The 22,699-nt window shown below is 48.0% G+C and overlaps 1 protein-coding gene across 16 annotated transcripts in view; it reads left to right on the top strand.

Moving 5' to 3' along the window:
* ARNT2 (aryl hydrocarbon receptor nuclear translocator 2) overlaps window positions 1–22,699 on the top strand; it is a 185,419-nt gene that overhangs the window by 19,231 nt on the left and 143,489 nt on the right. For 6 of the 16 annotated variants that reach the window (XM_021674377.2, XM_021674379.2, XM_021674387.2 and 3 more), the window contains exons 1-2: window positions 15,206–15,293; window positions 22,410–22,524. In XM_021674377.2, the coding sequence (XP_021530052.2) occupies window positions 15,221–15,293; window positions 22,410–22,524 (188 nt within the window). In that variant the 5' untranslated portion in view covers window positions 15,206–15,220. Of the gene's footprint in view, window positions 1–12,267; window positions 12,575–13,925; window positions 14,208–14,350; window positions 14,813–15,205; window positions 15,294–22,112; window positions 22,214–22,235; window positions 22,320–22,409; window positions 22,525–22,699 lie in introns of those variants that run through there. The other 10 variants (XM_064366132.1, XM_021674386.2, XM_021674380.2 and 7 more) reach the window with 7 other exon arrangements.

The raw sequence follows: 22,699 nt of genomic DNA on the forward strand, positions 1-22,699 counted from the left end.
GATCTGGTAGAACTGAGACTTTAAGCTGGTCTTCCAAGTCCCTGGCACAGGATTCTTTTGACGCAGACTTTTTCAATTTAAAAGGAGTGAATTCTGCTCTTGTCTGGAGGGGAGACGAAGAGGATTCTGAAGGTAACAGAGAACCACTGTTGGTTAAAAGCAAATATTACTCCTTTAATATACAACTCCCAACTTTTATTGTCATCTGCTCATATCCATGTCTGGTCTCTGGATCTAGAAATAGACAAATATAATTTCACGATGTGTAATGAACTGACTCCTCAATGTTCATTCGACACATGCTTCCTGCCAGGAAGTGGATTGGAAAAGATGTGGGAGCTATCTGATACATTATATGTCATCGGGAGATGCTGATTAGAATATCCTTTCTGCATTCCAAGTCCCCTTTTAAAATAAAAGGCAGAAGAAAATAGCTCGACTGATGCAGCTTTTCTGAACAAAGGAATGGTATGGCCTAATACTGCTTAAAGTTCCTGATGTGATAATAAGAAATATATATTTGGTCTTCACCTGTTTGCTAACAAACAGCCCCTAAAACCCTTGGAATCTCTGGAGTGATAAGAGTGTCTTTTGTATATTAATGAGATGACTTGTGGCTGGAGCCCCTAGACGGCTTCAACAAGGGGCTGGGCCACGCTCTGTGCAGGATTAGACGGTTGAAACTTTCAGCCCCACCCCCTGACCTCTGACAAGGGGAACGGAGCTAGAGATCAAGCTAGTGGCCAGTGATTTAATCACTCATGCCTTCATAGTGAGCCTACATAAAAACCCCTAAATGATGGGATTTAGGGAACCTCCCAGTTGGTGAACACATGGAGGCGCTGGCAAGGTGGGGCGCCTGGAGATGGCATGGAGGCTCCACCCGCCCCACCCCGCGGTGGCCTGCCCTGTGCATGTCTTCCTTGGGCTGTTCCAGCGTTGTAGTTTTTATATGACACTGGTAATTGTAGTCGCTCTGTGAGCTGATATAGCAAATTGTCAAACCCAAGAAGGGGAGTTATGGGAACCTCCAATTTGTAGCCGGTTGGTGAGACGTGTAGGAGGCCCGGACATGTGACTGGTGTCTGAAGTGGGGCAGGCGTGTGGGACTGAGCCCGTAACCTGTGGGGATCGATGTCTACTCCAGGTAGTTAGTGTCAGAATTGAATCTGATTGTAGGGGATGCAGTTGTCTGGAGAGGTGGAGGATTGGTTGGTTTGAGGAAAAGAGCCCGCCCACTGACAGAGCCCCTGCCCAGCTAAGCTCTGCACCACCAGATGTCACGACTGCCCTTCCGTCCTGGGAAGCGGCAGAGACCCTGGGACCCCACCAGGCACCTCCTCCTTCTCCCCATTCTTCTCTCCTTCAGCAGTCCCATCCCTGGGGCCTCACCGTCACCCAGAAATAACAGCAGGGCAGCCTGGGGATGGAAGTGCCTGTCCTTGAGGCCCCACCGGCGGTCACCAGGATCTGTTTGTCCTTTCAGAAGGCTTCCCTAGGTCGCTCTAGGTCTTCTCCTGAGGATGAGCACTCACTTCCTGGTGCCACCCGGAGCTTCCTAGGTCCTCTGACTTGACACCGCAGCTGTAACTGTGCGTTCCTGGGCTTGCTCTGTGCTGGATGCAACAGGCCACATGGCTGTGTGTCTGAGATTCCCAGGTCCACCCGGCCTCCCCTCTCACCTGTTCTCCACACACAGCTGGCCACTTCCTCCAGACTCCAGAGTTAGTTTCACCTCATGGGAAAACAGGAAGATCATCTGTGTGTCATTTATAGGATCAAACCAGACCATCGAAACCATAGCAAAGCTCCTAAGTCAAAGTTCCTCCTATCCTGGAAGCTCCTTGGGTGTGTTCCCTGTTGGGATAGCCCAGGGCTAGGAGGAACCTTCCCGAAGGAACAGAGCCCAAAGCCACTGTAGATGCTGACTGTCCAGTCTCAGTGGAGCTGTAAATTGCCTCAGGCCCTCTGTGCTGGCTTCTCTGCACTTTCACTCTTGTGTCTCTGAAGGACTGGATTCCGCCTGATTCTTCAAAGATGTTGGTTGTGACCTCAGGGTTTTTCTCTGCTCTAGCGGTCTTTTTTACTTTAGTGACAGAGAAGTAATCAGAATTGGGAAGTGAAGGAACATAATTTCCCGTCCTCTCTTCCACAATACACAGAACCTTGACAGCGGTTGGGCAGCACGCCGGGCCAGCAGTGGGCACAGACGTGCAAATCCAGCACTGATCTTCCCTTAATGGACTAATCTGTGATCTTGCCCTGCACCTGCTCTGTGCTGGGTGGGCCGTGTTCTGGGCAGGCGTGTACACAGCGATGAATCATGCACTCTCCCTCCCCAGATTCTGTCCCAGATTTTTTTCCCAGCAGCCGTCAGTCTGCCCATGTTCATTTGTATCCTTCCCGGAATTCAATGTCATGGTCCCCCCGTGGAGCATTGGACACCACTCAGGTACTTACATGTACCCCTGAAGCCACCTGCCACCACTAACCAGTCCCCCCAAAACAAAGACAGCAACAAAACCAGAATCCTGAACCTTACATTTTCTCGGGGAGGCCGGCAGCCTGGGGCCTTGTGAACAGCACGCCCGCTCTGTCCTCTCTGCATGTTCTTCTCGAGGGCCTAGTGCTCTTCCATGCAGGGCATGGCTGGGATGATGGCAGTGGTATATAGGGCGTTTGTAGTCATTGTTCCTGCCATGCCCAGGTTATGGCCAGACCAGATCCACCCCCTCCCACCCCACAGCACGGGTCCTTTCCTGACCTTGCTCCAGCCAACCACTTCCCTCTGAAATCCTTTTGCTCCTTTTCCAGTAACAACGAGGCTTCCCTTCAGGGTCCTGAAGAGGGCACAGAGGGCTCCATGGCCTCCTTTGAGCCTGTCCTATCTCCAGGGCCGAAGCCATTCCAGGATGGGTTGGAGTAGGGGAGTGGCCGGGAGACAGTCTGAAGTCGGTGAACGGGAGTTCTTACAGACAGGCCCACCTTCCTCTTGTGATCGTCTGTTCTTCCCTTGGACCTCCTGGGCAGGAAACTCCTTTCTCAGTGCGTGGCGCCCATCTCTGCCTCCTGTCTGGCTGTTTTCCAGGCTCCCGGTTGTTGTCCCCACTCACCCAGCTGCTGCTGCTGCAGGTCTCGCCACTGCTTAACACGTGATCCTCAGCTCTCTCCCTTTTGGTGCTGAGGGTGGGCTTTGTCCCTCTGGTGCTTCCTCAAAGACCCCCAGGTGGCTGAAGCCCTCTCTCAGGACCTCCCGGTGGGGACCACCCAGCAGGAAGCCGAGCAGCTGAAGTAGCTCTTGGAAGCAACCGGCCATTCGGGGGTTGCTGCCCAGGGCCGCTCCTCCTTTTCCTGCCGCACAAGCTCAGGTAGGTCGGCCTAAATGGCCTGATGGAACTGGCCGTGGTCCTCGTGAGGGTTTTTCTCCATGGAGAATTGATGTCTCCTGAAAGCTCAGCTGCAAAGATGAAGGGGCTACTGTCAATAGGTAAAAATGCAGCGTCTGTTTCCCGTTCAACTGCTGCTCTCTGGAGGGTGTGGACTTTGATGAAATGGTGCACCTGTACCAGCCCTGCGTCTCTGGGGCACGGGGGTGGGGGGAAGGCAGTGTCTTGCCCATCAAATCAGCTGAATTAGAGGTAGAAGATTTCTCACTTCTTCCTGAATCTTCTGGGACCTGACGCTTAGCTCAGAGGTTGGCAAATTATGGCTGATGGGCTGCATCGGCCCTGCCTCCTGTTTTTGTATGGCCCATGAACTGAGAATAATTTTTACATTTTTTAATGGATGAAAAAAAACACCAAAAGAATATTCTGTGACATGTGGAAAGCATTTCAGATTCAAGTCTCAGTGCTCATACATTGAAACACAACCACTCCTACCCATTTATAGACTGTGTCTGTGGTTGCTTTCCTACCGTAACTGCAGCATTGAGTAGTTGCCGCACAGACCTTATGGCCTTCAAAGCCTGAAATACTTACTCTCTGATCCTTCCTAGGAAAAGCTTGCCGACCTGTGGCTTAGCTGGTGCTGGTGGAGGTGGGTCTTCTACTTGGGTGGTGGCCTCTGAGAAACACAGCGATGCTCCCGTGAACAGAGAGCTTGTCCTCCTCTATAACCAGAAGGCGTGGTCTCACCATCACGCTCAGCCTCCTGTGCTAGGAGATCCCACAGCCTCTTTCTTCTCCAGAAGCTCATGCCCCCCCATCTTCAAGTATTGGGGTCCCAAGCATAAATTAAGACATCGAGGACCGTCCCATTTGGTTTATAGTACCAAATAGCATAAAAACAACACCTTAACTGCTTTGAAAAGAAAACAGATTTTAATGCCTTGCATGTAAACATTTTTACTGTTTTGCATATATTTTCTATTTGTAGAGTAATTCACGGTTTAAAATTTAACACAAAACGTTTTTTTGGTGAATGATGGATGAATATATTCATCAAGGAATATATTCAACAAGGAAACTACTTTGTTTCATAAAACCTCTTAAAGGGGATTTTAGATCTGTGGAAGGATATGTGATTTCCTTAATCAATTTGTTGTGTAAACAGAGGGTATGCCCACATTTTTTTTCCTTTTTATAAAAGGCATTTTATTTTATTTTATTTTTTGAGACTGTGTCTTGCTCTGTTGCCCAGGATGGAGTGCAGTGGTGCAACCTTGGCTCACTGCGACGTCTGCCTCCCAGGTTCAAGCGATTCTCCTGCCTCAGCCTCCTGAGTAGCTGGGACTATGGGTGTGCACCATCACGCCCGGCTAATTTTTGTATTTTTAGTAGAAACAGGGTTTCACCATGTTGGCAGGCTGGTCTCGACCTCCTGGCCACAGGTGATCCACCTGCCCCCGCCTCAGCCTCCCAAAGTGCTGAGATTACGGCCTAGAAAAGGAATTTTATTGAAATAATTTTATTTAAAGAATGAGATATCATTTTGTTATTGGAGGGGCAAAGGGAAAGCTGCCTCTTCATTTTCTGAAGGTTTGCTGAAAAATCAGCTCACAGAAGGCAGATTAATTGGAGAAAAGGCATACAAATTTTATTAATGTGTATATGAGCGTCTTCAGAAGGACCCGAAGATGCAGGGGAAATTGTCCATTTTTATGCTTAGGTTCAACAAGTATGGATAGCCATGTAGAAATAGGACTGGATAAAAAGGGCATGATCCATGGCAATAGACGGAGTGGGGAAACCCAGCAAGGCCTGTCTGTCGAGATTGTTCTTGGCCTTGCTGACCACGCATTCCTTCCTTCTGAGTATGACGCAGGACCCTCTCTGGAATGGGGGTCTTATGATCTTATGACCTACAGTCAAACAAAGTAGGGCAGATAGTTTAGTTTCTTTATGGCCAGTTTTTGCACAGGCAGGCAGAAGGAAAGTTAGAGTGACATTTTTAAGCTTTATGGTTGGCTTTGGGGAAAAAGCCTTCTGGTTTCCATGCCCTGCCCAGGGGCAGAGGGATTCTAGTGTCTGTGTCTAGCTAGCCTCAGGGGAGAATAGGACTGAGAGACAGGAGGGCAAGAGAAGACCAGAGAAATACATTTTTCTTCTGAGGACGCTTCTGAAGCCTTGGTTTTGGGTATTATTTACTGAGTCCCAACCTTTGTGATTTCACAAGATTTCCTGAGCAGGAAGTGCTCCTATGTCACACTGGGCGTCCGTGGACTTGAGAGTAACAGAATTGCCTTTGCTGCATGTCTTTCTCATGCACGTTTGCTTCATTGCCATTCATCTTCACATAGAGTCAAACAGTAAGGAGCGTGTGGCTGCGCCTGGAAGCTTGAAGCCGGAAGCAAAGTCCAGCGTGACAAAGCTGGAGAAGGGAGACCAAGGAAAGAAAGCGTTTGTGTGAAGGTGTGAGTGTGAGCTCGTCTGTGCTGTTTGTTGGGGAGGGACAGCATTGGTAGGAATTAGGGGTGCCCAGAGGGGTCAAAGGAGTGGGAACAGAGTAAGAGATGGAGTGAGAGATCAAGAGAAAATCGGCAAGTGAGTGGAGGAAGAGAGGGGACAGGTAGACAGGGAGAGGTGGGAGCGGGGGAGAGGCAGAGGAGGGGGAGTGGAAGAGAGAAGGAAGAGGACAGGGCATGTCCAGGAGCGCGATAATAGATTGAAATGGATGAAGCCAGGAGCTCTGGTTAAGATAGGGAAGAAGTGCTACTTTCATAGAAGTTTTTCCTGAGTCTTTCTGAGGTCCTGGGCACAGGTGGGCGGAAGATGGATACAGCATGGGGGCTGTTCAAGGCCAGCTTCTCCTTTTATGTTTTCCAAATCCTGCTCCTGAGAGGCAGCCCTGGATCCTTCCCTGTGGGTAAACCACTGGGATGTCTGGGTCACTTGCCCCTCCTGCCCTTGGTTGCCTGTCCTATTCTCCACACTCACTGAGGCCTGGTGTCCAGGAAGCCCCCAGTCCCTTGGTGTCTGCAGACACAGTCAACAACCAGCACTGCCATCGGGCTGCCTGGCCACACACCTCCTGGCCTCTGCCTGCCTTCATCCATCCTTCATCCAGCAGGACACCTCATCACCCCTCCATGGATGCCAGCTCCGCCTGAGGCTCTCTTTCCGTCTGGGTGGCGGAGGCTGGCAGTGGAGAGTACCATTCCCTTTTTTTGGTTCTCACTTTTGAAGAACCCTGAGCCTCCAGGATTCCGGGCATAGTAACTTCCCCTGAGAAGAAGTTATTGGGTCAGTCCCTGTTTCAGAAGCAGCAAGGTCTGTTGCTGCTGAGCGGAGGCTGCCCCGGCCTTTGAACTGGCTTTCTTTCATCCGGGGCCCTGGTCCTCCCCTTCCCACCCCTTCCCATAGAACCATTTGCCTCCCGATCCAAACAGCAGCCATCTCCCGTGCTGACCCCATAACCCGCCACATGCCTCTGGCTCAGAGGCCAGGTTCCCTCCCGCTCTCCGTTCACAGGAGCAGGCGGTACTAAGGATATGCAGTCCAAGGCCATGACCGGCTTAGAAGTGAGAGGTGTGTGGGCTCCAGAGACAGCTTTGAAACGGTCGTGCATCACCTGGCATTGATTTTGCACCCGATAACCTTGTATGTGCCTCTTAGGGGAGCACTCAGATTCAGAGCAAAATTTATCCATTCATTGACTCACTTATTCCTCTGTGTAAAAAATATGTGTTGATGGTAAAAGGAATTTGAAGAGACATGGGGAGAAAAAGGAAAAAACAATGTGTTGAATGGCTACCGCGTCCCAGCTACGATGCCATGCCCGTGTGCAATTGTGAGCACGCTGTCTTCAGCAAACTGCACAGGAAGCCTCCACTTGCTATGGCCCATCTTCCACCTCCTTCATCCTTTCCCCTCCCTGCACAGCTCCCCTTATTATTCAGCTTTTCCCACCCGCCTTTACCTGCAGACTCAGGGATGGGCCCCTTCGTCTTGGATTGATGCTTCATTAGCCTGGGTGTGGCAGCTGTAGGTGAAGTCTCAACATCTTATGAGGTCTGGGCTCTGTTCTTGCTGAGTTTCAGGATGCTAGCAGGTACGGCAGCTGGGATCGAGCAGTCACCAAGGCTTCCGGAAACGCCATTCTGTGGGGCCCACTCAGTCTCAAACATGGCGACAAGGAAAGCGTGGTCATCGTTGAAAGGTGTGGTGATTCCATACGGCAAATGAATAGTCGGGGAGCCTCTCCTACCTGGGGAAGCAGAAACACACACTCAGCAAGTGAGGGATTGATTTGCTGAGTGAATAACCACATTGTGTTGCGTTACCACGTCCGTTCAGGTGTCTGCATCATGGCGCCACCTCCGTAGGGTATGAGTTAAATGTACGGGAAGTGCGGGTCACTGTACGCTGTCTAAATTAGGCAGTGATAGTCCCAGGTCACCCACATCCTCCCAGTGATTAACCGTCTGGTATCCTGGTGGGGGCTGGGTTTGCTTCATGATCTGTGTGGGCCCTGGCACCGAGAAGGGTGGTAGCTGCTTTCATTGCGGCTGGACCAACAGTCAGGTCCACGTGGAGAAGGCGCACGTGTCCCTCCTCATGTGGACAGTCTTCGTTTGTGCCCGGGATTTTAACGTCTCTGCATGCTGTCGGGTTTAGCGTTTGTCCCACTCTCCTTCAAAGGTGTGGGTTTTGGATAATTGACAAGGCCGGCGTATCTGTGAGCCCAGCAGGCAGGACTCAAGCTGACTCACCTTGTCAGTTACTTCCTGGTTAAACCGTGTTCAGAATCCACCCACTTACTGCCTCCTCCACAGCCTTCTGGACCCGTCCCACTGATTGTCACTCCTGGTTTGTGCTGGTTGACGACGCTGGTTCCCAGAGCTCTCTGGGTTTACCTGCCGTGTCACTTTTCACACAGCTCGTCCCTGGCTGTTTGCTGGTCCTTTTCTCATCTCGATGGGCTCCGTCTTTCCTTTCTGTACATTCATTCCGGGCCTTGTACTGTGCCGTGGAATAAGCTCAGTCCACCCTTTGTGGAGCGACGTGGGCCTTCACTCAATCCCTCTGCTTGCCAGGCCACTGTTACCCCTTGCCCCGACTTCAGAGCTGGTGGCAGTGTCTCTCTCCCCCACCTTGAATAAATCATCTTCCAATATCTTCTTACCCAGCGTCTCACCCTCATCTCTCGTATCCCATTTTTGTCTCTTCTCCTCTTGTGTGGCCTTATCTCCTGGTTTTTACTTTTTCCTGAATATTTCAGATTGTTTACTGTGCACATTTACTACTGTACTAATGAGAAAACCCTGAATATGATCACACCCAGGACATGGTGAAAATGATGCTTCTTTCACAGCGTTGCTGTACGGATTTGAGCTTGCTCAGGACCTGCCAGCTCTCTGGAACTCAGTAGCTATTTCAGCTTTGATTTCTGCCTTTTCCCGCTTCACCACCCCTGTCCCATCCTTGTAGGGAAGTTTGCTCAGCTCGAGGTGGCTACACCATTTCACAACTGCCGGCTTCTGTTCTTCTCCCCCAGCTCTGTGTTCTGTTTCCAGGCAGCCTGCCCACGGAGCCCCACGTTTCACTTACCTTCGATTACATCACTTGCACATTGCTTCCTGATCATAAGAGCATTGTATTCTAAGTGTTTAAAACACAGAGAAAATAGAAAATGATAAGTGGGCTGTAAAAATCCCATGTTAGCTTTGTTCCCTTTTTTAATGTATTTACCTCAACACACACACACTCTCTCTCTCTCTCTCTCTCTCTCTCTGTCTCTCTCTCTCTGTCTCTCTCACTGTCTGGATGTACAAAGACTAGAGGTACGTTGAGTTAATTCAGTTTTCCTTAATGCTGAATGGTCAAGCATCTATGTTTGGCTTTGATTGAGGCTGAAGCTGAATCATTGAATGAAAATATGACCTTCTAACAAAAATAGGTATTGTTCTTATGTTACTGTTATTTATTAGGATTCCTCACCTTGTAAAGTTAAATTCTAAGTCAGCGACAGTCCTATCTGGACCTTGCCCCCTGCTAGATACTCTGTTCACCATGCTTCAATTTATGATATAGACGTTGTGAATATAGACATTTGTTTGCAGCTGAGTTTGGTGGGAGGATGAGATCCGTTTGGTTTTGTGAATCAGGTCTGGACTGTGATGATTTACAATAGACGTTATGTTGTCATAGGAGAGGTGTTTTTCCCTTGTGAATTTTTGAGGTAGCACAGTTGATAAAGTTGACAATTAATTTATCCTTACAAGATATGAAGGATTCCAAATAAGACTTTTTCTTGAAAGATGCATGGTCTAAACAGAAACAGGAATTTAAAATCCATTGTTGTGAAGGCCAGTATACCAAACAATTCCACAAAAACGTGATTTATAATATATGCTAATAATTTCCTTTATTCTGTTTTGTTAGTAGTATTTATGGTTTTGTCTATATCTTGGCTCAGAAAGAATATGACAGTCTTTGTAAAAGTAGCAAGCAAGTGTGCTGCCTCTCTTTTTTTTTTTTTTTGAGTTGGAGTCTCACACTGTTGCCCAGGCTAGAGTGCAATGGCACGGTCTCAGCTCACTGCAGCCTCCACCTCCCAGGTTCCCGGGATTCTCCTGCCTCAGCCTCCTGAGTAGCTGGGAATACAGGCACACACCACCACACCCAGCTAATCTTTTGTATTTTTAGCAGAGATAGGGTTTTACTATGTTAGCCAGACTGCTCTCGAACTCCTGACCTCGTGATCCGCCTGTCTTGGCCTCCCAAAGGGTTGGCTCTTAATATTTGTATTATTTCTTCACTTCCTTTTACATCTAACTCTCTGATAAAGTTTTTAATAATTGATTTGCACTTCTATTTTGTATATAAAATTAATATCTTTTACGATATGGCCAAGGATTATTGCACATTTTGTACTTGGAATAATATTTATATTTATACACCATCTGACTGGGAGAGTTCAAAATATGTCATACATACAGGGAGCTTTTTAACCTGAGGACATCTAGAGTGCAGGCTTACATTTGAAAGTGAGTATGCAGACTTGCAATGAGTTCATGTGGCGTGCCTTGTTTGTGGTATTGATGTTGGTATGCTGTAGATGTAGAGACGATGGTGACCTGAGTATTGTAAGGTCATCGATCATGCACAAGTTCAGGGATGCCAGAAATGATCTCACAATAGGTATTTGACTCTTTGTCCTTTCAAAGGCCAAGGTATTCATTTAGAAGCCGTGGCCAAATGATGGGTTTCGGGGAAATAGTGTGGCTGAAGCTGAACTTTGATGGATCCCTGATAAATACGTTTGCATATAAGATTTTGTATCCTGCTCTGTGAACTTACTCTTAGCGTTTTCCTGTAACGTTATCTTTGAAATCATGACATTTAAAGGCTGAGTAATTTTTATTGAGGAGTATTCCATAATTTGTGAGCTTTTCTCTTTATGTCGGACTTGTTAGTTCATTTGGTTTCTGTTCAACTTCCAGCTGCCTTTGGACAGTCAACATGCATCTTAGTCATTCATTTTTTCACCCTGCCTTTCATATCCTTTGCCACTGTGAAGAGGCCTCTGCAGTCATTGAGAACTGGCCTCTTCCCTTCTATGCAGGACGGTCTCTCAGGTATCTGAAGACAGTCTGATCCCTCCTTCTGCCTCAAGGACTCTCCAAATTGTGTCTCACTGGCAGGGCCTCGTCAGTGAACCCTTCACCATCCCATGGTTCTTTCGGATATTTTTGAATGTGGAGAATCAGGGCGTCGAGCCCTCCTGCACACTCTCCCACCAGCAGCCCATGCCTTGCCCTTTCTCCTGCAGGGTCTTCCCTGCACGGGGTTTCTGATTCCCCAGACTGCGGACCCGGCAGGCTAGGTTTTGGCTGAGAGTCCTTCTAAGCCTTCATCATGGATGTCCAGTCCACTGACGTACACCAGGCTTTCCAACCCAGATGATCTGGGGTAGCTTCTGTGTGGTTGATGACACACACTTTGTTCTGATGGTCTGCGGCTTTTAGGTCTGACTCAAGCATGAGACAAGTTGTGGGTGGATGCCTCATTGCTGTTACACCTGTGGCTCGGCTCGCACAGAGTGGGGCAGGTTGAATGGGTCACTCATCCTTGTTGTCGTGCTCCAGAATCATAACCTCTACAGTAATCTCCCTACTCTTCTTCCTTTGGAATTACTGGTTACCCACCTTCTTGCTGGTCTGTTTTATTTTTACCCCTTTTATAAAATTCAGCACAGATATTAAGGGACTTCAGCCAGCAGGTGGAGAGGGAAGCTGGAGTCGGTGGGTTCGGACACTGGTGGGAACATGGGGGCTGACACTGCCGTGTGCTGTAGTGCAGCGCCCCTGTTCCAGAGGAGAGCCAGGACTCTGCTGAAGCCAACACTGTTAGCCGAGGTGGGAGGGCACTTCCCCCAGGCTGCCTTATGACTCGCTCCAGTTCCCTAATGCCAAAACCTGCCTGCCTGGTAAAAGGGGCTCAGGCAGGCAGCAAGGACTTAGCATCCAGGTTGGAAGCACCAGCCAGAGGAGGCAGGACCCGGCCTCTTCTTGCTTTCCCGGCTTTAGTGGCCATCCTCTTCTCTATTGCAGAGACCCTGGCCCAGCCTGCCAATCAGAAAAGAATGTCTTATAGAGGATCTCACAGCTGGATAAAGCCCAGCAAGGCTCTGCCGTCAAGAGTTCTCTGACTCGCGGTCTAATGATTTTTTTCTGTCGTTCTACTCTAAAAATCCCACCCCATGGAGGTCCTTTGGGAATCATGCGCCCTGTCTTCATTCAGAAGTATGAGGGACCCTCCCTTGCTTGTACTTCAAGAAAAATCCTTTATGATCTCTCACTGAAATTTTTGGATAACAGTCTAGATTTTTCAAATGTGCATTTGTTACGGTTGCACAGGAAAACCAAGTAACCGATTTTTCAGAACCTAAGCAGTTAATGCTAGAAATTTCGCTGCAAATAAATTGATCAGTATGCAAGACAGTTGTCACGGCTGAATCATGGTCCACAGTTAAGGTAAACAGATCTGTGATGACATTTTCTGAGCAGAATACAAATGCGGCTACATTTCCTCCCAGAGGTTGCTGACATTCCTTCTACACGGATAACAGATTCTCCTAAGAAGGCGTTGGTCACAAGGAAGAAAGACCTCTGTTTAATCCCTCTGAAAAGGTAGGGCTGTGGCATTTGATGTGCTTTCTGGGAAGAGAATTGTTCTAAGAGAGAGGAATACTGGGAAGAGTGTTTTTCTTTGGTTAGTTTCCTGCCCTCACCCCCTCCCACCCATGGAAAGAGCCTTTGGTTTTCCGTTTATTTGAATCGTCATTAAAATATTGTATGTTGTCATGTTGTGGAAGTTTGCATGTAATTGATTTGTCCCAATGTGAAGATCAGGGGATATTTTTCTTACTTGGATTCACGTGAGATAGTGCGGAGAGCAAGGTGTCTTTTTTCTGTCCATTTCCTCCTGTTCCTTTCATCTGTGATGCTCTCAAGTTCCACGTTTTTTCCCAGGTTTTCGCTGCCTGCACTGTATTATAGGAATTCGACACGGTATGCCTGCCTCTGAAATGTGGGATAGGCTGAAACTGGATGTGCATTCTAAGCCAGATACGCTTTCTGTGTTTGGTGAACCTTACAAAATCTTTAGCTTGTACTGATTTTTAAATGAGCTCCAAACCTCATTCCAACTTTGTGTAAGAGCAGGCAGTCATTTCCCCTCTGTGTGAATGGGAAACAATTTCCCGGGGGGATATTAGCATTTGGAGTCAGACTGCCGCGAATACAGATATTTCTGTTTGTGCATCTGCCATTGGTGATGATCAGGGATCTTGGGCAGAGACCTAGACGAGAGGCTCGCATTAGAGTGGGGGAGTAACTCTCATGTGTAGGGAGTTGCAGTGGGGATAAGAGGCCAGAGAGCTCCAGGGACTGGAAATGAACAGGAAGGCATATCCCTCAGAGGGGGCTAAATGAATATGCTCAGAAATTCTGGAGCAGTCAAAGGAACGCTTTTGGGAAATGGCATCTTTCCTGTCGTACTTTGCTCCTCCGAGAGCATTTCTGCAGTCCGTGCCAGGTTAGCACAGGGGTGGTGTCCACCAGGAAGCCTTCTCAGATCCTCCTGGCCGTCCCCACCACGCCGTATCTAGTATCCCTTGCGGCGTGCATCTCTCAGTGTGAAATTACTGGGCTCTGTGCCTCCATCACACTCAAGACTGAACTTGTCAGAGGCACGATTGGGTCCTTCATCTCTGACCATCATTCAGCATCTAGCACAGCCCTGGCTCAAAAGAAGAGCTTTGCAAATGCTGCTTAGAATTGAAACAGAGACCATTTCCTTTCAGCAACTTCTGAAAATGGAAAGAATGTTCTGATGAGCTCCATGTCTTAGTTGAGAAACTGAGTCAAATAGTGATGAAGCCAGAGCTGGAAGTAGGCTGCTACTGAACGTGTGACCCCTGAGTCAGTGAACTGTGGAACGCGTGAGCACTCGTGCCTCTACTTTGCTGCAGAAGTCCTCATGTCTTGAGCATGTGTGGCATGGCAGTTGTAAATATGCAACCAGCCCAATCATATTTTTCTTCTGTCTCTAGAATTTTTTTGCCCCATACAGTGTAGGAGGATCAGGTGACCAAGGTTTTTTAGAATTTTCCCTTTTGGGGATCTGACGCCGATACACTATTTTGAGGCAGTGACATCATCTCTTTCCTCTGGCGTGCCCTCCTTGCGGTTCCATCATTCACGCCTTGCCACCTCTCAGCTGGACTGCTGTGACCTTCATTCATTCCCAGGAGAAGGCCAGGTACAGTCAGAATGAATCACCAGGGACCAGACCTAGCCTGGGTAGGGGAGGGGTCGTTCAGAGACAGGCCTTCTTGAGAAGCGATATTAGAGCAAAATCTCAGTGACTGTAAGGAATTAATGAGGTGAAGAGAGGGAAGGGAGCTTTCTTGCCAGAGGACATAGCATGTGCAAAGGCCCTGGGGTGGGAGGGAACGTAGTGTGTTCAAGAAACTGATAGGGCAGCGTGGCTGAATCCAGAGAGGTAGGCTGGAGAGGTGGTCAGTGGCTTGGCCACACAGGAACCGGTGGATCATGGCAGGGAACTCCGGGTTTGGGCTAAAAGGAAAGAAAATGTCTGAGAGGACAGAGGCAAGGGCTGGCCTTTTCTGACGTGGCCTCCGAGTATGGAATGAGTGGGAAGGGCAAGAGTGGCTGCAGGAACCCAGGGGCGTCCTGAGGCAGGCCAGCAGCAGAGCCCAGAAGATGGAGACACCTGTCAGAGGCATCAGCAGGGCTTTGCTCGTGGATTGGAGAAGCAGCAACCGAGGCGGCGCTGCTGCCAGGGCCTGGCTGAGATCACCTAGGAGGACATATAGGAAAGGAGGCTGCACGAGATGCCCTGAGGTCTGGAAGAGGACGAAGAGCTGGCAAAGGAGGCCTGGGAGGAGGGGCCGGAGGCAGGGGGTGGAGGGCATGCGCCTGGAAAACCAGACGAAAATGCTTGAGATGGAGCAGGGGGGCCACACCCCCAGAGAAGGTCGGGGCAGAATGGCCACTGTTTGCCTTCACAAGAGTGGCCTCGTGGTGATGGCAGCTCTCTAGTTGGGTGACGGACGAAAGTCTGCCTAGAGAAGGTGGAAGGGAGCATGGGGGGTGAGGAACCGGCAAGGTCCGGGAGCTCCTCGGTGGTTTTGCTTCACCAAGGGAAGCAGATTACTTTGCCGCAATTCCAAACTTTCCTTGTGCAATGGACAATTTGGCATTGGTTTTTGAGATTGATTTGAGTTTTGATGTGTGTTATGGAATGCGTTCATGTTTCTGTCCTGCACCAGACGCCTGTCTTTTCCAAATGTGGCAAAGCCTTCAGCTGCTTGGGGAAGTCGAGGTGAGGGTCCTGTTCTTCACGCCCGTTTCACATGAGCTCCTTGCCAGGCGCTGCTTGGCTGCCCGTGGCTGACTGGCGTCAAGAGGGGATGGATGGATGACTTGTCCGGGATCTCTGGGTTTCCTTCCCAAGGGTGTGTAGGGCTGTGGGATCCCAGGGCTGTGACAAGTTCAGGCGCATACTTCCCCACTCAGGCAAAGCTCCTAGCATCCTGGAACTGCTCACAACTCCAGGGTGGGCTGTGTGTGTGGTTTGTGTGTGTGTGTGTGTGTTTATGGTGTGTGTATAAGTAGTGTGATGTGTGTTTGTGGTGTGTGTGTGTATGTTCATTTGAATGGTTTGTGTGGTGAGATTTCTGTGAGTGGTGCATGTGTGTGGTGTATGCGTGGTGTGTTTATTGAGTGAATAGTGGGTATGTTGGTGTGTTCATGTGTGGTTTGTAGTGTATGTGGTGTGTGTGGTGTGTGTGTGGGTGTGTATATGAGTGGTGTGTGAGCAGTGTGTGTGGTGTTTGTGAATGATGTGTGATGTGTGTGAGTGGTGTGTGTGTGTGTTTGTGTGTATAAGTAGTGTGATGTGTGTGGTGTGTGTGTGTTTAAGTAGTGTGATGTGTGTTTGTGATGTGTGTGTGGTGTGTACGTTGGTTTGAATGGTTTGTGTGGTGAGATTTCTGTGAGTGGTGCATGTGTGTGGTGTATGCGTGGTGTGTTTATTGAGTGAATGGTGGGTATGTTGGTGTGTTCATGTGTGGTTTGTAGTGTATGTGGTGTGTATGGTGTGTGTGTGGGTGTGTGAGTGGTGTGTGTGTGTGTTTGTGTGTGTATAAGTAGTGTGATGTGTGTGGTGTGTGTTTTAAGTAGTGTGATGTGTGGTGTGTGTATAAGTAGTGAATTAAGTAGTGTAATGTGTGGTGTGTGTATAAGTAGTGTGATGTGTGTTTGTGATGTGTGTGTGGTGTGTACGTTGGTTTGAATGGTTTGTGTGGTGAGATTTCTGTGAGTGGTGCATGTGTGTGGTGTATGCGTGGTGTGTTTATTGATGTGAATGGTGGGTATGTTGGTGTGTGCATGTGTGGTTTGTGGTGTGCGTGGGGATGTATATATGAGTGGAGTGTGAGCAATGTGTGTGGTGTTTGTGAATGATGTGTGATGTGTGTGAGTGGTGTGTGTGTAAGTGCATTGATGTGAGTGGTGTGTGTGTATGTGAATGGTGTACATGTGTGTTATGAGTGGTGTGTGTGTGGTGTGTGTGAATGCTGTGTATGTGTTTTTGTGAGTGGTGTGTATGGTGTGTGTATGAATGGTGTGTATGTGTTGAGTGGTGTGTGTGTGATTTGTGTGTGTGGTGTGTTGGTATGTATGTGAATGGTGTGTATGTATGTTGATGTGAATGTTGGGGGAGTGTGGGGTGTGTGATGTGTTGGTGTGTGTGGTGTGTGTGTGAATAGTGTGCGTGTGTGTTGCTGTGACTGATGTGCATGAGTGTGTGTGAATGGTGTGTATGTGTGTTGATGTGAGTGGTGTGGGTGTGGGTGTGAAATGTGTGAGTTCTGTGTGTGTTGATGTGAGTGGTGTGTATGTGTGTTGATGTGAGTGGTGTATGCAAGGTGTGTGGGGTGTGTGACTGTCATGTATGTGTGTTGAGAGTGGTGTGGAGGGGTGGGGTGTATGTGACTGTTGTGTATGTGTGTCGACGTGGAGTGTGTGAGAGTGCTGTGTTTGGGTATTGATGTGAGTGATGTGTGTCGGGTGTGTGGGGTGTGTGAATGTTGTGTATGTGTGTTGATGTGAGTGATGTGTGTGGGGTGTGTGTGAGTATTGTGTATGTGTGTTGATGTGAGTGGTCTGTTTGGGTGTTGATGTGAGTGATGTGTGTCGGGGTGTGTGGTGTGTGTGAGTGGTTGTGTGTTGATGTGTGTGTGAGTGGTGTGTGGCATGTGTGTTGGTGTGTGAAGCCCTGAGAGGAGATGGGTGGGAGTCAGGCTGGAGGAGACCGATGCAGCATGGACTGGGTACAGGCTCCCAGTTCAGGACTCGGCTCCGCGTAGGGAGGACTGGGCGGAGTCTGCACTCCTTCCTGAGATCTGGGCGGGCCTGCCAGCTGGTGTAGACACAGGACTCTGTGTAGAGGGACCGCTGGAGGTCAGCACAGGTGGAGCTGCCAGGGTTTTGCAGCTCCTCCTTCTGCCTCTGGCCACAGCCTCACGCAGGGAAAGTGTTATGAGTGGGGTGCTGAGTAGTCTGGAGGGCCTTCTGCCCACCCTGCCCTTCCCTCTCTTGCACTCCTGTGAGTTAGAACCAGAAAAGCAACATTATAGGGGTGAGCGGCTCCTTACCATAGCAAAATGATTGAGTTGTGTTCGCACCTATGTGTTTGTGTATTTTTGTTGAACCCTCACATGTGCTGCTGCCGTGCCAGGCATCATCATAAGTGCTTTACAACGATCAGCTTCTTTAATCCTCATCACTCCAGGAGGTGCATTGCTGTCCCCATTTTGCAGATAGAAAACCAAGGCACAGAGAGGCTAAGTAATTTGTGCAAGGGTTATATAAAGATCCCACATACATACACATACAATATCTGCTTGGAAAGACGTTTTGTTTTGGAGAAAGTAGCAGAGGAGAAGGAATATTTCTTCTGCTAGACATCATAAATAATTGGCTCTCCTTAATACTCACAATAACCATGTGACGTATTTTCCTGATCTTCTAGAGGAGGAGTCTGAAGCTTAGCGAGGTTCAGTGGCTTCCCCACGGACCCCATGGCTAGATGGAGTGACCCCAAAGCACGAACCTGTCCTACGTGCCATAGAACTTTCATCTGGGCCTGTGATTGAAAATCACGGCCTTGGCATGTCTCTTGCTGCCCCTGGGAAGGATCTGCCCAGCCACCTGGCCTCCGCCTGGGCATCACGAGGGACAGGGACCCCACAGTGGGTGGCCGAACACGTGTCAGCCTGCTCTGTCCTTCGCTAGCCAAGTTACAGGGTACAGGGCTGACCGGTTGCTGCTGAGTTTCCTCATCTGTAAAATAGGACGAGTTTGTATTTACCTCGTAGGGTGGATGTAAAGCTTATGCAATGAAGATGGCAGAGTGCCGGGAGGAGCAGAGTTAGCACCCAACGTAAATCTTACTTTATGTAAAATTGTATCATTGTTCTTAAGCCAATCCGTCCTATTACTGGACAGTTATTATTTAAAAAGGGCTTCATCTTCCTGTCTCTGTCTCATCCATTCATTGCTTCTAGTTCTCACCTGTTATATACACTTTCTCCTGTGTCTTCCACATGAAACCCTTTAAAAATATTTTTCTATTTGTGATCAATCAATTGGCATATCATTAAATTAGCATTAAATTAACACATGCATTGAGGGAAAAAACTAGAATATTTAAAGAAACAAGAAGAGCTCTTAGGAGAAAATAAAACCCACCTATAATTTTCACAACAGAAATAGCCAAGTTTAATAGTGTATTTCTATCTGCCTTTTAGTCTTTTTTCCGTGCATATCACACACACACACACCCTCCCTCTCATCTCCCATCACAGCGAGGGAGAAGCTATGTCTGTGTCAGGTCCCGGGCAGTGGGGAGTGTGCGTGGATATTCTAAGCCTGTTGACACGGGCTGCTGAGCTCTCTCCTCTGGGAAGGCTCTACTCATGTCCACCCCTGACTGCAGGGTGTGGCGGTGGCTGCACAGTCACCGGAGGTATCCAAAGTGTGATTTTCTCCCTAGACAGTGGTCAGTGCTCTTTGCTTGGAGTGAAATTCAGAAACCCTGGAGCAGATCAGCAACTGGCTTACAGGGCTGCTCTTCATCTAAGGTTTAGCTTTCTTTGCTCTATTGATACCAGTCCCCTGTCTTTGGGACTCTCACCTCCAACCTGGCCAGGGACCTTCCTAAGCCACCTTCTCTGGGCGGACATCCCAAGAGCTTTGCTTGCTTGGACTTACGTTACAGAGAAAAGATGCCAGATTTGGGAAGCGGGTAGTCACTTTTCCAGGGAAGGCTGACGGCTGATCACATTAGAGATACAGAGCTAGATTACAGAGGAGAGAGACTTTTTTTTTTTTTTTTTAGCTTTTGTTTGAATTTATTAAGGGCAGCTCCTAAAAATCAACATTAGAGAAAACATTTTATCTTTAAAGTCAATTTTAGTCTCATTGATTGCATTTTCTGTTTGGCTTACTTAGTATCCAGAACACTTAGTTACCAAAAATAGCATTTGATAAGATGAGGCATCCATTCCTTAAATAAACTTTTTAAAGTAGGCATAGGAGCAGATTCCTTGACAACAGAAAGAATGTCTTAAACCGGCAGCTCATTCCAGTTAAATGCAAGGCTCAAGCAAGATTGCTTACCATCAGCATAATCACGATCATTTTAATTCTTGTTGCTTGAGTGATTTTTCCCCAAGCACAGTGTTAGGCTCATCACATACCTTGTTCTTAATTTTAATTTTTATTAAAAAAATTTTTTTTTAGATGGAGTTTCGCTCTGTTGTCCAGGCTGGAGTGCAATGGCATAATTTTGGCTCGATTCTCCTGCCTCAGCTTCCTGAGTAGCTGGGATTACAGGCATGCGCCACAATGCCTAGCTAATTTTGTATTTTTAGTAGAGACAGGGTTTCTCCGTGTTGGTCAGGCTGGTCTCAAACTCCTGACCTCAGGTTATCTGTCCACCTTGGCTTCCCAAACTGCTTGGATTACAGGTGTGAGCCACCACGCCCGGCCGTTAATTTTTTAAATGCCCCTTCGAGGTACATATTAGGAACATTTCACAGCTGACACTTTGACCTAGCGTAGCCCCGTCACTCATAGCTGGGAAGTGTCTGAGTTGTGAGTTGAAACCAGGTATATTTGATTGCAAAGTAGTGACTTTCTTTTACCCATGATAGGTCATTTTTACTCAGTATTGCTCTGAAAGTTCTGGCCAATGAAATGGGACATGAACAAAAGAAACTAGACATGAAATAAGACAAGAAAAAGAAAAGTCACTTGTGGGCACCCACGCGGGTCACCTCACCTCTCCTTGCCGTGCTCCCTTCATCTATCAGAGGAAAGGACTGGGTTTTTCAGTATTCCTCATCCTTGCCCCACCAGCCAAGGTTTTGGGAGCTTTACTGTTTGCGACTTATATTGCTAAAACTACTGGCATTTTTATCTTCCCCAAATTAAATTCAGGTGATTGGAAAAGGAAGGGATGACAACCTTCCTAGGATTACCAACAATGGATAAGGTCTCGTCCAGCCTGAAATTTCCTCAACTCGAAGGCAGGAACGAGGTAATGGCTTTAAAATACCAAAACTTGTGCTCCTTAGAACATTAGCTGAGCAGGTGATACATTTTTAAAGTTTCCACAATTAGAGACATTTATGATCTGCTGGGATAACCAAAGTTAAGCAAGCTTCTTTATATAGGTAGGACTTCTCAATATGTTTTCAATGGACGTTGGAATCTATAAGAAAGGGGATAAGTTTACAGCTTTTTTCTTAACTTACTTGACCACGGAACTCTTTTTCTTAGAGAATCTTAAGGGGCTGCTGTTCTGTGGAACTTATTTTAGGAAGTAGTGACTTTCATTGTCATCTGTGTTTGCTCTAACAGCGATTCTGCCCTTCAGTTTGGCGACATAATTGACTCGTTGCGTTTTAGCCTCCATTTCAGAAAAATATAAATATTTTATCAAAGCAGGCAGATGATAAGGTTGTTGGGTTATTGCTATTAATACCATCTAGCCATCATAAACTCAGTTATCTAAAGGGGAAAGAATTCCTTTAAGAGGAGGATTTTTTTCCCCATGAGGACTTTTCAATATGTACCTTGGTTTAAAAAACAAAACAGAACAAGTGTAATCATTCCCAAAGTTTTGTGAACATAGCAGAGTGACTAAATTAGATTTTGTTTATTGTGAAATTGTATTGTGTATTGTAAAGTTCTTCTTTAAGAGTTTTGAGTGGGATAGTTCAAGTTGAGCTTCAAATGTGTTTATTAAACATACAATGTTTTGGGGTGTAACTGTGGGTCAGCTGTCACAGGACTCCCTGGTTTCTGCTGAAAGGAAACAGAGCAGTAACCTACACCAAGTGTGCACTGGCAGCATCACTTGGCATCTCTCTCCACGAAGAAGGGCCCAGATTCCTTATGTATCCTGATCCGTCTTTTTAATGTTTTTGTAGATTGCTGCTTCCCTTCTTTCCCTGGGTGAAAGTTGAGCTGAGGAAAGCTAACACTGTGGAAGCCCTCCTCAAGCACAGTAAACAGAATCACGGAGGCCTCTTGAAATATTTGTTGTGTCATGGAATGGTCTGAGTAAAGCGTGCCTGAGCTTAGGAGCTCTCCGTTAAGTAGGAAGGAGAGACTTCTTAGTGTGGTTTCTTTGAAATCAGGGATGTGTAACATGACCTTCATGAGCTTCCAAAAGTGTCTGGCTTATGAGAAATAATGTCTCGGCCATGATGTGCAGAAAAGGTACTCTCATTTAGTTCCAGCCCTTCTTATTTTTTAAATTGATATTTATTCCAGAATGGTCCAGCGCTGGAGATCCAGGAAGCCCTAGCCTGGCCCGCTGTACCCTGAAGTGATGCTTGTAACACCCTAGATCAAGAAGAGAGGGGCCAATCAGGGCTCAGATCCTCAGGGCTTCTGAGTCCAGAGTAGGCGTGGCAACCAGCCTTTCTGCTTGAACATGAACTTAGGGCAATGGAGGGGCACCGGCGGGCGCTGCGGCAGGGTACTGCCTCTCGGGGAGTGTGCCCCATCTGGGTTACCAGCAGCTGGTTCTTTCCCGCAGGGTTTGGCTGTGCTGCCTGGATTCCTGGACACCTTACCTGCCTGCAGGTGGCCAGGAGACAGGAGTCCCTTACGAAAGCTGCTAAGCTGTGCTAATTCTTTTTAACCACCGTTCCAATCAGTAAATCTGTGAGTACTGCCAGAGATACCCTTTTCCAGAGAAAGAGGAAAGACTTGCCCAGCCGCATAGCTGATGCTGGCCGAGTGGATGCGGGTCCCTGGGCTCTCCACGCAGGTGGGCCTTCTGGTACCGCGTGACAACTTTCTTGCCTGGTACTGGGCTTTTCCGGCATTGACAAAACCTCTTGTCTTTGCTGAATTCCAGAAATGGCTTCAGACATACCTGGATCGGTGACGTTGCCCGTTGCCCCCATGGCGGCCACCGGACAGGTGAGGATGGCGGGGGCCATGCCTGCCCGTGGAGGAAAGCGGCGTTCCGGGTAAGCGACCTCAGCGTTTCCAGGAATTGGCTTAATAAATGTTGAGCAATGCTCTTGACCTGTTAGGAAAATATTGTTTCTCCCCCTCCTGTAGAATAAAAGCTCAGCAGTATGCATCCTGTTTAGCTTTTGCAAGATTCCTAAATATGCACATAATTTGCTTCTAAGTGTTCTG

Source organism: Aotus nancymaae, unplaced genomic scaffold (assembly GCF_030222135.1).
Source record: "Aotus nancymaae isolate 86718 unplaced genomic scaffold, 86718_ANA_hifiasm-v0.15.2.pri h1tg000064l_0, whole genome shotgun sequence".
Lineage (NCBI taxonomy): Eukaryota > Metazoa > Chordata > Mammalia > Primates > Aotidae > Aotus > Aotus nancymaae.